This window comes from Crotalus tigris, unplaced genomic scaffold, assembly GCF_016545835.1.
Source record: "Crotalus tigris isolate CLP2741 ecotype Arizona unplaced genomic scaffold, ASM1654583v1 scf7180000018790.500841, whole genome shotgun sequence".
Lineage (NCBI taxonomy): Eukaryota > Metazoa > Chordata > Lepidosauria > Squamata > Viperidae > Crotalus > Crotalus tigris.
Window position 1 is genome coordinate 105,106 of NW_024097202.1, and position 15,627 is coordinate 120,732.

At 37.0% G+C, this 15,627-nt stretch overlaps 1 gene segment (V, D, J or C); it reads left to right on the forward strand.

Moving 5' to 3' along the window:
- The first annotated feature begins 1,907 nt into the window (after window positions 1-1,907).
- Window positions 1,908-8,250, forward strand: LOC120313833. The segment is given in 5 exon segments: window positions 1,908-2,248; window positions 4,306-4,635; window positions 5,298-5,324; window positions 6,317-6,424; window positions 8,111-8,250. Coding segments are annotated over 5 exon segments (540 nt in total).
- Window positions 8,251-15,627: the final 7,377 nt, after the last annotated feature.

A 15,627-nucleotide genomic window follows, 5' to 3' on the forward strand; every position in this document is an offset into this window, starting at 1 on the left:
TAGGATGAAGAAAACCTATCAGCTCCTTTATGGATAATCCAGAGGGAATTTATTTCATGACCTTGCCAGCTGTGCAAACAGTGAGGAGACTTACTTTGGAGAATGCTTGGGGGGTAAGGAAATACATCTAATGGAAACTGGTAGAATCATGCTGAAAACATGGCTCCATATTGCTATGGTAATAGAATCTGAGACAGTATAGGTTATGCATGCTAAGACTAGTAGAAATCATAAAACAAAGTCCTTAAAGACTGGGGGAAATAAAAGGAGAGAGGGAGAAACAGCAAGTGTAAATGTCTCGACTCTTATAAATCAATGGTTCAACATGGACAGTCAAAGATGAATATGAACAGCATGTGGATTTTTTTTTTCAAAAGCCTTCCTGCTCATCTCTATCAGCTCATTAGTCAAAGATAGCTCTAATCACTATGATAAGATCTTTTGAAAAAAATGGCCATGATGACCAATGGCTCTCTTATTGTTCATTACATGAAATCACACTGTTTCTATGAAGATCACAAGGAATGGTGGAGTGCTTTGATCTGGACTTCCCATTCTTAAGTACAAAATTCACCATTTAATTTCTCAGTTCAGTTCTCCCTTCTCTACATGTCCGCCAACATCTTGGGCCTTTGAAAGGATATAAATGCAACATGTACACAATTGCATCAAAACATGTAAGAACTACATCAGAGTTCAATTTAGCCTAGAGATGTGTCCCCCCCTCCCCCCAGGAAGTAACTAGAGAAAAAGTTCCTGGTAGTGTACATGGGTGATATTTTCTTTGAGCAACAGGATTTCATGCCGTGCATAAATTCTCCACTGAACTTTGGCCCTGGAACTCGAGTATCTGTATTAGGTAAGTCATGTGCTGTGGGCTTTTACATGGATTCAATGATTTTTGCTGTGGAAACTAGGCACAACATGTAGGATTTTAGGAAGTAACTACTATGTGAAAATTAAGGAAGGGGACAGCATAGTGGGTTATGCAGTGGACTTAAGAAATGTGACTTTGATTCATTGATAAATAACCCCTTACTGTATTTCATCTCAGCCTTCCTTATAGGACTGTGTTGAGGGTAACATGGAAATATATGTATTCCTTTGAACTTCTTATATGAAAGATTCTCCTTGTAAAATATAGATCAATAATCTGGATGTTAAGAATGTCACTATAAATTATAATAACGTTTATGTGAAGTGACTAGGTGACAGAAAAGCCTAGAAATCTCTTCCATACCATCTTCCTTGGCTATATGAAATATATAAAAATTCAATACCAATAAACATGGACTCTTTCTGATGGCCACTGCAGTACTGTTTCTATGATTGTGCAGATCTATGGCTTATTATTTTTTCTTTTAGTCATACAAATTGGACAATATAAAATGTGGATAGATGAAAGGATTATCTAATACAAGGTAACTAGTACTATAGGACACTTATAATTACTATAATATTAATGGCAATAAAGGCACCCAATTGGCTAGGTATTAGTTTATTAAATAATTGAATTTATAACTTACATGTTCTTAATTTGGATGCCTGCAACTGTTAATAAAAAACAAATGTTCATTGATAAACTCTAATATTCACACAAAATCTATCAATGCTATATAAAATCTATAAATAACAACAGGGCCCCAAGAACAGAGCAACATAAACATGTCAAGGAAATATCAGAAGGTTCACTTCAATATTTCAGCTTTGGACATTACTTTTAGACTCAAGGCAATGTTCAGAAACAATGTTAATAAACAGGAGACACTCCTTCAACATAGCCGTTCCTAGAGGTTCATTTATAGGACAGACATATTGTGTACCTCTGACGAGCTCCATTTTGGACAAGGAACTCGACTGACAGTACTAGGTAAGATCAATATAGGAATAAAGGAGATCTGAAGTAATTATTTAGCATATCCATCAAGGTAATATGGTAAAGAACTAAACAAACTGGTTTCTTCCAGATGTTTTGGACCTCAATTTATACTAGTTCCAGCCAATATGCCCAGTGAAGAGGTGAATCCATTTATCTTAAAATAACAGCAATATTGCAAATCAAGGTTTTATTGTTTTTATCCCTGTATAACACACTGGGACTGTAAGTAGAGAGATGGTCAGAGAATAGAACCGTTCTAACACAACAACAAAGTTTTTTGAGTTAGATGTTTATTATGATACATGGAAAACACATTGTGTGTCAATGAGAAACTGCACTTTGGTCAAGGAACCAGGCTTACTGTTCTAGGTAAGGATTATATTAAGGGCATAAGAAACATGTATGATGTACATTTCAAGGGCCAGTGTGAATTGTAGTTATCCTACAGTAGCAATGATTCATAAGGAAGGACAATATGACTTTTTTGTTCCATATTATAATCTTGATATGAGTCTTGTAGTCCTCCTCTAAATTATAGTATGCTGGTCTCTGAATACCTGGATGATGCTAAAGAGATTATAATGTAGAAGGACAGCAGAAAAAAATGTGTTTTTTTAAAAAAATGAGGGTTGTTAAGTTATTTTGCATTTCTCCAAGTTTTTCAGTCTCAGTTCAGAAGAGTTTCAAACCTCCTGGTCAATCGTACTGGTATTCTCAACAGACTATGTGTTTTCTGATAGTCTGTAGTGCAGTGCCAAGAACTGGATGTAATAATTAAGGTAAGGTCTGACCAAAGCAAAACAAAGCTTAGTTGTTATTTCCTGTGATTTGGAATGTATAATTTTATTAAGGCAGCCTAAAATTGCATTTGCCTTTTCATTAACTCATACTCAGCCAGGCATCTTATCTTGTAATGGAAAATTAGTAACCAGCCTGTAATGACTGATTTCATGTGTCCAACAATGATTTATCTTGCTGTAGATTCACTGCTACTACTCCCTGTCAAAAAAAATCATCCCCTTTTTAACCTCTGGATTACAAACTCTGGACCCTTCCCTACTCAATATATATTAAGCTACAAAGGGATATAGGGCAAGGGAACCAGTCCTTGATCATATGGTCTACATTCTCAGGTCCTAAAAACTGATGTTATTTAAGAATATGGGCAGCATAGTGTGGTATCCCAAAGGTGCTTTTTCAAAGGGCAACTGGACTTCCTTGTTTTTCCTTGAAGATGTTTCGCTTCTCATCCAAGAAGCTTCTTCGGTTCTGACTGAATGGTAGGGAATGGAAGGATTTATACTCCTTGCAGTCATCTAATTGTTAGCACTCTTTCTGAGAGATGTTGAGGCCACTTGAAGGTTAATCTGTGTCCTTGGAGTCACCTGAATAGTGCAAATGGGTGTGGAAACTTCTTGGAACTGTTGAAAGGATTGTGTTGTAAACAGGAGATAGGTGTCTCGTATCCCTCCCCCTCTATTGAGAGAGGGCTGTTCAATCTTAAAATAGATGGCCTCTTAAAGATAAACCTCCAAGGAAGTTCCCCACCATTCAGTCAGAACTGAAGAAGCTTCTTCGACGAGAAACAAAATATCTTCAACTCAAAACAAAAATGTCCAGTTGCCTTTTGAGAAAATACCTTTGAGACAACCATGACCTGGTTGAATGAGAATTTCCATAGACAGATAGCGTGGATACTTCCACAGATTGAACTGCCTCATCTATAAAAACTAAGCCCATTCCTGTCTATGTGGGAAAACCCCATTTTGAAAGATGGTATATAAACTCAGAAAAGGCCAGGTCTGATGTAATAGTTAAGGCCTCAGGTTATAAAGTGGGAAACTCTGAGTTCTAGTCCCTGCTTAGGCATGAAGCCAGCTATGTGACCTTGGGCCCGCCATTCTCTTTCAGCCCTGGACAGGAGCCAATGGCATACAACTTCTAAAAGCTTGCAAAAAAAAACTTTACGGACTTGTTCAGGTAGTTGCCAGGAGTCAACACTGACTCAAAAGCAAAACAAACAAAAAAAAAAAAACCAAACACAACAAACAAACATGCAGTTCTACTATTCTCTGAGTATAGGTTTGGATATCAAGACTTGAGCAATGCTTGGAGCTGCAGATGAAACAGAGACAATGCCTGAATTCCTCAGCATCTCATCTTTCTGCTGATTCTCCACAGAACTCATGCCATCACTGCAAGATTGATTGATTGATAGGTGCATATAGGGTATTTAACCTTTCTTGATTCTCAGCATTTAATGACTGACATCTGAATGAGCCCATCCTGATGAGATGCCCTGCGCTTAAGTAAGAGGGAGCCAGCAATATTACTTCATGATGCAATTGGCAAGCTGACATATTTAGGTCAACCATAGCTTGAGGAGGTTTGTCATCTTTTTCATTATATGTTGCTTTATCTTCCAGAAAAGGGACACTTTATCACCCCCCCAACTGTGACTATATTTTCTCCATCCAAGAGAGAACTGGGAAAAAAGCAGAAAGCTACAATTGTATGTTTGGCCACTGATTTCTATCCAGATCATGTCATTCTTACATGGTCCCTAAACAACAATCCTATAACAGAGGGAATAAAGACAGAGGAGCCCAAATATGAAAATAAGAAATATTCACTGATCAGCCGTTTAAGAATTACTAAGAACCAGTGGCAGAATTCAAAAAACAACTTCAAGTGCAAAGTCGATTTCTACAATTCTTCTACAAGCACAAGTTATGAAGCTTCAATAACTGGAGAAGGTGGGTGAAAGGAAGATCAAGTTCCACTTTCTGAGGCTTTTCTGCACTTCGCTAAAATTGTCCACATGCTGCCCTTGTGAGCATTTTAAAATATATCTTGCTAAACAAAATTACAAATATTAGCAAATGTTTTCATGTTCAATCCCTAGGCAAATGTGATAGCTTACACTAAACCTTTTTTGTACTGATTCATTCTCTCATAATTAACTATTAGTTTCTCTCTCTCTCATCGTATTTGTCTGTTTCCAAATGTGATAATTTTCTGATCTGTGTCTAAGGGTTTCAGATAAAGCCATGACTCCGCCAAAATGTCAGAACATAGCAATGTTTTTTTACTATTTTTTCATTTTTATTATCTCTTAAAAATATTTACATGTAACCTCTAGTGCCAATCAGAACAATGACTTTAAGGAGTGAGTTTTGAGCCTTGCTTCAGAAGCATTGCCTTCAAATATCAGAATATATCTACCTAATATTAAATGTATAGAATTTATAGGATGCACATACACACTTTAGAAACTATACATTTCTAATAACCTTGAGCACAAATTTGCTCCGTTCTCTATTCTTTCTTCTTTGTTTGGGATTTCTTAGTTGTAGTAGAGATGACAATGATGATGATGAAATATAGCTAATGAGAATTTTCCTCCTTCTGTTTTTAGAATGTGGTAGCAACTCCTCCACCAATGGTAAGTCAAATTCAGTCTTTTGATTCCAAATTGTATGACACTGAATCTTTAACTTTCTCCAGGACTCCTAATAGAAAGCGGGTTTTTAATTAAGTGTGGCTGAATTCAACATGTTACATTCCTGACAGATACATTTAATTTGGCAAATGATTTGAATGTAACTGTGAAATTTAACCCAAAAGGCAGGGACTTTTGTATGTAGATTTGATTTCAGTATCACTGAGGATTTCCCTGTCTTCAGGAAAAACAAAATCGTATCTTAAAACACAGCTACAAGCCCATCTTATTTTTTTAAAAGCTATTTTGACTTAGTTGGAGTCTTGGGCAGATGGAATACAAATTACTACTATTTGAGATGATGATAGGAGAAGCATCAGCAATGGCTTATTTCTTTTAAACAGTTTGTAAAAAAACAAGCAAATTCTCTCACATTTTAAAATGGAAGCAAAGAGAGTGCCCATTAGACCAGAATATGCAATCATTTTTCCTCTTCCTGGCTCCAGGTGTGGATTTGCACAAGAAGAATATAGGGTTGAAGTTTGGAAAGATGGGGACAAGAGCAAGATGATAGGTTGTCAATTCAGTAAAAGCAAATCAAAACAATTCACCCTCCCCCCCCCCAAAAAAAACCTGGGAGTAAGGAAAGACTTTTGTCCTTCCCTACAGCTTCTGCTTCCAGGATATCTTTCTCAAAGGAGGGGGGGGGGAATTTTCTTTTTAAAATAAAAGGTAATATTCCATGGATAAGTATTTAAATATATTGCAGAGATGTGGTGCCTCAGCTCAAAGAATTTCTGTATATTTTATAGTTTGCCTCTTGAAATCACATATTCCAGAAATGTGCTGGGGAAGGGAGGAAGAGAAAAACAGTCCAACAGAAGGAGGTCACACTGTCTAGCTTCACCTTGGTTTTATATATAAGCATATATGCAAATATTATATAGATTTATACAATTCTTATATTGTTATTTTCTCCTAACCTTCACATTTAGATTCGTATCTTAGGCAAGCCAATCTTGGAAAACTGGTGTATATTCTTCTCATTTTCAAGAGTGCCTTGTATGGGGCATTTATAATGCACTTGAAACTAAGAAAGAAAGGTAATGTGCCATGTCTGTTCTTTATATCCAGATTTATCCAGTTCCTGAGAAAAATGCATTGTATGTGTTATCCTGCCCTTAACAATATCCCCTTCCAGTCTTCACTGTTTAAAGATTCCTACAGTCTTTCCCTGCAGCTGAGTTTTAATGTTCCTCACCCACCCTTGAAGAGGCAGTTAATGATTGCCAATCTTGATTCTGCCTCAGTTCCCAATCATTGTCAGTCCCTTGATTTTCTTCCTTGGTGATGGAGGACGAGGCCTTGGACCTGACTTTGGGTGGAGGTTAAGAGGGGCGTTTGTCTTACTCATGTGTGATGGGGAGGAGATGAAGGCAAATCATGGGGGACACAGCACAACAAACAAAGCTGTTCGATAAGTTTCTAACAAGATTAGGTGAAAGAGATGGGGGGGAAACACCCTTAGTTAGACTAATCTAGATAAGACAATGGATATATGACCCAATTCCCTCATGGCAATCTGGACAATAACATCCATAAAGAGCCCAAATCTTAGATGGCTAGCATAAAGAAGGAAAAATTATTTCACCGTAGTCATGGTCTGTTTATGTAGGCTTTTTGACATCTTCAGAACTTTGGCTGTTATTCTGTCAAGTCAATACTGAGTCCTGGTGATTGCCTGGACTAGTCCCTTTCATGACAAAGATTTTCAGAAGTGGTTTGCCCTTCCCTCCTCACCATCTCCCAATTTATAGCCTGATGCCTTAACCACTACATCAAACTGGCTCTTCAAATCTTTCCAGTTTATTATTACTTAAAGTTGTATGGCTCTCATCCATTTCACTGGATTCAGGGAGTATTATCAAGGTTCTACTCTACACATTTATGAAATGAATTGTTATTTATGAAAGGGATAATCAATTGATTACACCTGAAGGACCCACAAGACTCTGATATATTTCCCTGAAGGCATAAGATATTCCTAACAAGTATCTTTGTGTACCACTGACATATAAGACTGCATAAGTAGCTCTGGAAAGTAAACACAAAATATATACTATCATAATCTAAATCATGATTATGATTAAACAAATATATGGAATAAATCACCCAAGATTTGCTTGAAGTTGGAACTGAACTGGAGCAAAGGACTCATCATGCAAGAAAAGACAGATTGTCCAGTTTCTTCCAACATCTTCCCTTTCACTATGGGAATTCTGTACTCTGCATCTGGACTCTTTAATGAAAGAGAAGTCTGTATGAAATGTGTCCCTGGGCCTTTAATGGTTGCTGTGGTGTCTAGAGATACGTAACACAGTAACAGAATAACAGTGTTGTAAGGGACCTTGGAGGTCATCTAGGTCAACCCCCTACTTCAACAGGAAGCCCTATACTATTTCAGACAAATGGTTGTCCAATATCTTCTTAAAAACTTCAAGTGTTGGAGCACCCACAACTTCTGGAGGCAATTTGTTCCACTGATTAATTGTTCTAACTGTCAGGAAGTTTCTCCTTAGTTCTAGGTTGCTTTTCTCCTCGATTAGTTTCCATCCATTACTTCTTCTCCTGCCTACAACTGTTCTTTGTATGTTTTGTCCTCCAATGACCTAATCATCTTCTCTGCGCTCCCTCTAGAGTCTCAACACCTTTTTTATACTGTGGTGATAATAAAAAGATAAGCTATTTAATCCAGGATTAATTAGTTGCCCTTGTTTCCTTTTTTTTAGTCTTGTGACAGTTGATGCAATAGAAGCCTTTTGCCTGGGGACATCATGTCTGAGTTGAATGAATGCTGGAGAGAGAAGAAGAATGATTCTTGCCTTCAAAGTCTGGAGTAGCATTCCGATTCTTTTTTTAAAAAAATAAATAAAAATGTTTGGTTGCTCCCAATTTTATCTTACTGCTCTATCTCTATTGGAGCATTGATAGCATTTTCATGTCTCTCTGTGGTTTTTTAAAAAATATTTTAACCATGTTTACTTTGAAGGAAACATGCAAAGAATTGCAGCTTCACACTGAACATGAACTTGTCTCTCCAGAAAATGGACTCCATTGAATTCAATGAAACTCATTCCCCCAGACAGGTGCCATAAGATTATAGAGATGTTACACAATTTGATGCATGCAAATTCTACTGAATGTCATAAGGCTAGATCAAGGTGCAAAAAATAGAAGCATCTTGATCTTTTAAAATTCTTATAACTGAGATCAATAGGCTTTAAAATGCTTAATGTTGACTTTTTCACATGTCAGTAAATCTTTATTTCTTTACTTGTTTTTAGTAAAATCAAAAAACTAACAGAAAACTTTGACTGAGTTTCGTGTGTTTCATTCATAAATTCAGAGGTATCAAATTTAAGATGACCAAATGTTGCAAACTAATTCTTCTAAGATAAATATTATTTTACAACTGGAGGGGGATGTGGAAGGTTTTTCCTGTTTTAACTGATCAAAGATGCCCTAGTTTTTAGTGAAATATATATCTAATACTTTTCAATAAATTTTGGCATTAAAGTGTTATAAAACCAAAGGCAATTAGGTGGGAATGAACACAAAGTCTGTCTCCATATTATAATTATATAGATAAAATCTGGTAACCGAGATCTTTTTTCTGCAGTTTAGGTGATCAGGTACATGAATTTTGTTGTTGCTGTTATTGTTGTTGCCAGAGGTGTCTGCAGGAGGGGGCTTATGGTATAAGCAGCAGCATCACACTATAAGCACTGCCTCTTTTGTACATGTGTTGTGATGTTGCACATAGATATGAAACAGGCACAGCTTGCATTGCAACATGACAACATCATTTCAGTATTTTGACAAAACTAAACATGTCTGATATTTGCTTGCAGCTCTGGAGTGCTTTTCCCTGGGAAAGAAATTTCATGAACTAGCCATATTTGGTTCATAATGCTATGAGTGAGGAGGACTTCTTCACATTTTACTGCATATGAAACACCATGCCAGAGGAGACATCCCTTTGATCTTGATTGGTTCCTACTGTAATGTGATATATGTGAGCTACATGTGCAATGAAATATTGCTATCATTTAGAGCAGAGGCACCCAACCTTATGGGTACCAGGGACCGGTTCTGTGGAGAAAGGTTGTTCCATGGACCGGAGAGTGCATGGTTTTGTGTACTGCCTGCATCCCACAGATGGGACTTTCCTTGTTTGTGCGGACCAGGTGTGGGCATGCTGCAGCCCAGTACCAGTCCATGGACCAGGGGTTGGGGACCCCTGACTTAGAGCAAGATATTAATTCTGGAAACAGAAGAATTGGATCTCTCTCCCTCTCCCTCTCCCTCTCCCCCTCTCTCACACACACATACATGGGGGGGGGGGGAGAGAGAGAGTTAGAAAGATAAATTCAATTATCCACCTCTTTTCCAAAAACATGGCGTAGCTCTGATGAGGGTGACTGACCTACATCTCAAGGGATCAAGAGAGCAGCAGGGGGAACCTTGTGCTTGAGGAAACAGCAAAACCATTCCCTATACTTCTTCATATTTTTTTAATTCATGCAAATGGCATGATTTCTGTCCAATTCAGTCCTAATTCAACCTGCCCTTAAAACTGAGCCACTCAATATTTTTCTTTCATCTGGATCACTCACTTTTGTATTCAGTCTATATTCTTTAAGTATCTACTTATTTTTGACTCTATTACTTCTTTCTTTCTTTCTCTCTCTCTCTCTCTCTCTCTTTCTTTCTTTCTTTCTTTTTTTAAAAAAAATCGCATATGGTTCACCCATTCCTCCCTCCCATTCCCACTGTATTCAAGTTACTTTTACCTTTCTCTTGATATATCCAACTTTTACTTCCTTATAATAAAGTGGGTAAAAGCATGTGTTACACATAATGCATCCTGACATCATAGAGCTAACATTAGGTGGCAAAAGGGTGAAATTTTAGCATTGTAGTTTTGGGCCATTAGAGTGCTGGTTATGGGTGCTTCTCAAGCCAGAAAAAAATTGAAACACACACACACACACACACACACACACACACACACACACACACACTAATGTCAAGGTTTTACCATAGCCCTCTTGGAATTTGGGTGGCTGATTTGTGTCTTCTGACTCCTCACAATGCCCATTGCTATAAATATGAAATATTTGCACGTGAAATATCAATATATAAATAATTTTATCAACAAAGAGACAAGGAAGACAACATGAACAACATGGTTTTGGAGTTGTTTTGCTTCTAACATAATTTTCCAGATCCTTTCTTCTTCTCCTCCTCCTCCTCCTCCTCCTCCTCCTCCTCCTCCTCCTCCTCCTCCTCCTCCTCCTCCTCCTCCTCCTCCTCCTTTAACCCATCAGTGATATCATTGTATCTATTTATGTTACATTACTTTATCATAATATAATTATATAAAATGAAAAATCCAAGTGATGTCTGCTGCTGTCTGGAAGGCCTCATCAGTTAGTTTTTGTGAGAGACAGACATTTTAGGTATGGTCATTCTGAAAAGCATATACTGTATGGACAAGAAATTGTAGGTTAGGAGATGATGCTAAAATGACATAAAGAAAACACTAACTCAGTAAATCATCTTTTATTTTTTGGCAGAAGAGGAATGATAAATTATTTTCCCTGGGTAAATTATTTTCATATTACAATATGAAATGCTGTCACACTAGTAGTCAACTTGTCATTCTTGCTGTATGAAAAGGAGAAAGAAGGGCTTGTAGTACACAACAGGATGTGGCTTGATATTTCCCTGTATAACAGTTTGTTTTGAGCAGTGGTTATCATGGTATCTGTTCCATTACATTGCAGAAGTTCAGTGATCTGTCATCCTTCCTGCTTTGGTTTTAAATAGCCATGTATCTACATATCTCACTTCTGCAAGTGGTTTTGTTGCCTGGAGCTATCACTCCATCTTTTGCTTCACCCCAAACCTTTTGATTGATGTTGCAGGTGCACCAGCTGAAGAAAAGGCAAAATGTTTCAAATAGAAAGTTTGTGGGGATTAGACGTTACTGCTGATGTGCTTTGATAAACGGAGAGGGTCAATGTTTTGGGGGGGCTGAGCTATGTCTTGTGCTGATTTTTTTTTTAAAAAAAATGTGGCCTCAAATGCTCTAGGTTTCAGTGACATCTTATTCTGTCCTTCAGAAGACTCCCCTGTTGTTTGGGGCTTGCTTACTATGGGACTGTATTGTCTTCATCATGTAATCTTTACATTTGCCTTTAAGTGGGCTGAGAAACGATAGTATGGTTAATGTTGCTGGTACTTTACACTAAGAAAATAAACAAATTAAAAGCAGAGAATTTAGGCCACATAGCAGGGAAATACCTAGAGTTTTTTTTATATAAAAAATCAGGATGCGGTTGTCCCATTTCAACTTTCCTACAAATCAGCAAAAAGTTTTTGTAAGTCTTGTTACATTTCAGCATTGACCATATCTGAAAAATGAGATGATAACCCACATGGGTTACTTTACTAATATTTCTGACCTTTTTGTTGCTGGAATGTGAATTTATTCTGCATTCAAATAACAAGCTTCATCGTCACTTTGCAAATGTTGGGCATGTTCTAGCCAATGAGAAGCATATCTTAAGTGTGTTGGAATGTGCACCTGTAGCAGCAGAGGGCGAGGATTTTACCAGCTCAGAACTTTCTCAGGAGACCCGTATCAAGAGACTGTACAGTCCCAAGCTGGAAGAGAGACACGGAAAGAGGTTCTGAGTAGCCCTACCCTACAATCTTTCTATAATCTAGTAGGTTAGAAGGTTATAGCTATAGCTTGACAAGATTCTGTCTACTAGGTATAAGCAAATAAAGTACTGGATTCAAATAGGTTTAAGTCTGACATTAAGTTGCACTGATGTCCCTGAGACAACATGAAGTTGAGTACTTATTATCCTGCTGTAACAACTTAACATCACATTATTATCCCCATTTTTTTGTTTTCTCAGATGGTCTTTTACCATCACTTTTCAGTTATAACCTAAAATTACAGTTTTTTGTTACTATAACTGAATGACACCCAAAGCTTCCTCTGATTCCATTATACTTTTCAAGTGATTCTTTTGTTATACTCTGAGCACTGCTACATTAATGTATTGGTTGAATGTAGAGTCATCCATTCCTATTTTAGTTTGCTGCATAAAAATGATGATGTACTCACAGCAACACAAGTTCCTCCATAAAATTGCTTATCAAGAGCATCTAAGTATAGAAATAAGAACCCTCAATTTTTTATGGCATTGGATATTGTGATGGAAAATAGTTGTACTAGAATTGTTTGGAAGCTTATTGAAAATTTGCTAAATGACTTTAGCCCAAAGTAATAGAAACTGTTATGTTAGGAAAAGCCTAGTGAAGAACAACTGGGAATGCATGCTGATAATTAAAAACCTGGAGGTGTGCATAAATTTAAAAAGTATTTATTAAAGTGATACTTAAGATATAAGCAGGTTCAACATGGCTCCTAGGTAACTGATATAAAAAAAAACAAAAGAAAGAAATCAAAATGAGAAAACGATATGTTGAAAGAGTGAATGCTGGAAGAAAGCTCATTACCTAAGGTTAAAAAAGGATAATATTACAAATGTATTGTAGAACTGTGTTATTCAAGGTAAATGTAGATTTGATGTTTATATGATTAGTTTATGGGCCACAAACATTTCAAGATAAATGTCAAACAGATCAAATCTATGTACCCAGGAGATTACTTAGATTTAATCTGCCAATGTTATATTTGGGATTGTCTTCTCAAATGTATGGTTGAATGAGAATTTTGTGGAGTTCTGTAGGCCCTTCTTGCAGAAAAATAAATATCATCAATAGCAAAGTAACATTTAGGAAGCCCAAAATGCATGATTGAAACTTAAATTAAAATTTAAAATGAATGATTTAAAGAGGTGGCTTCTTTGCCAGCACTCACAATACATTATTGTGCTTTTGGATTTGTCCTCTGATTATTTTAACAGGAGCTGGGCTTGATACTTAGCAAAGAGATGAAGTAGTTCCTTTGTTGAAATATTATATCTCTTTTTAAATGATTAAGATCTTAAACATTTCTTAGTGATAACAAGCATCAACTTATGATATAGTTTATTCAGAGACTGGAAACCAATCCAATGATTTCTCCAATTGCCTCATGTTGATACAAAATTCAAACCTGAATCCACCGAAAACCAATTTTGGCTGGGTTCTACTTATGCTAAATTGCAAAGTGCTACATGTAGCTGAATGCATTACAGGAATCCAGCAACTGAGGTTCACAAATCATGAACATGCTTAATATGTTTTTTTGAATCCAACTCATCATGAATTATTTGTGATGGAGTCCTGAAAATTCTAGTAGAGTTTCTGGTTGGGAGAACTGATGTTCCTGCCATGTATTTGTTATCATGTGGGTCTGGGTAATAAGACACTACATGCTAACAGTTCTTCCTAGTGGGTTCTTGGTTTACTCTGGAAGAGTTATTAAAACATATTATTGAAAGAAGATTCACAATAAATACAATTTGTGGGAGTGAGCTCAAGATGGTATTTCTCCCCCAAGACTGGGTCTTCATGCTGGACAGTCTATGGCTGATTCCCACTTCCTGAGGTGCAAAAAAATATCTCTACATGCGGAGCACATCCTACTCCTATTTTATGGAACAAAATCAGCTTTGGGCAAGAAGTTTGATGTACAGTAGTATTTGGCGCTTTTACTTTTATCCCTCATGTATTAATTTATGAAAACTAATTGGATTTCAGGGATGATTAAGACCCTCTTACAAGAAGAAGTAATTTCAGCTATCTCAAAGGGGTGAAGTTGGGACATTTTTCATAAATAAATAAATGCTCTGTGGATTAAAGTTCCAGTTTTTCTTCTTATCGTCCCTGTTGCTTGCCATAGTGCTTCCTAAAAACGGGCGCAGAGACCTGTTTTTTAAAAAGGCAATCAGTTTCCATTCCCTCTTGTCCCTCCATCTGAAATCAAAGAAGCCTGGTTGCAGAGTTGTATGACCCAGGAAAATGTGAAATCCAGGCCTCCTTACCTCGGGTTCCACCATTACACAACACTGCTTTTTGCTACAACCTTTTCATACTATTTCTTTATTCAACTATTTATTCTAATTGATAGGAGCAGGGGAGAAGGATTAGCCACCTAGGATCACTCCAAACAGTGAGATGATCAGTACATAAATTTAATAGATTAGATAGACAGACAGACAGACAGACAGACACAGTCATATTCAATATACAATATTCTTAGGCTTTTGCCAAGCTTGAAAGCAAGGGATTTGCTACATACTGGTAGAGGTTGGTGAAGATTGCAATATATTTAGAAAATTTTAAATTGGGAAATAATCAAATAATCACACCATTTTGGGCAGGAAATAAATATTTAGAGAGACTTCAGATTTCTTTGCCAAAATAGCAATAACAATAGCACTTATATACCACTCCATAGTGCTTTACAGCACTCTCTGTGCTGTACTTACAGCACTTAGACTTATATACCACTCCATAGTGGTTTACAGCATTCTCTGGGCCATTTACAGTGTCAGCATATTGCCCCTAACAATCTGGGTCCTCATTTTACTGACTTCAGAAGATTGAACCTCAAGCAGGAGCGAACTTCAGGCTCTGGGCAGAGTTTCTCTGCAATACTGCATTCCAACCACTATGCCACCATGGCAGGGGAACTGAAGCTGATCAATGGAGATTCACAAAGAGCAACTCTGAAATACAGGGGAGCAGCTACAAAGAACTCTAGAATAGATACAGGCAGAATAAGGTATTTCCTTAATCAATTATACCCACTAAAGATTTGTTTGGCTAACTATGATGATGCTAAAGTGGCTTCTAAACAAGAACAGAGCTAATGTGCAAGTGTACTGATCTATTGGTTCTTCAAACTGCTTCTACACCCCATCTCAGCAATCAGTTCAGTATCTGTGTATGGTGGAATCAGAATTATTTTACAGAAAAAATATATATGCTAAAATGACAATGGGGAGAGTGAAGTTCAGTTAGAAGGGCTTTCTCTGCTTGAACCAAGGACTTCACAGATAGGCTTAGGTACCTGTAATACTCTTAAAGTCTGTGATCAGCTTGGAAAGCTAATTAAGAATATACTTTTCTGTTACAGAAATTAATTAAATCAGTCACTAGCACTGATGATGTTACTTAGCTTGGGTAATGAAATGTCTGCAAGAAAACAAGGACCCCCCAGAAATTAATTTTTCATCTTTGTTTCTAAATGAAAAAATCATGTCTCCAGAATTCA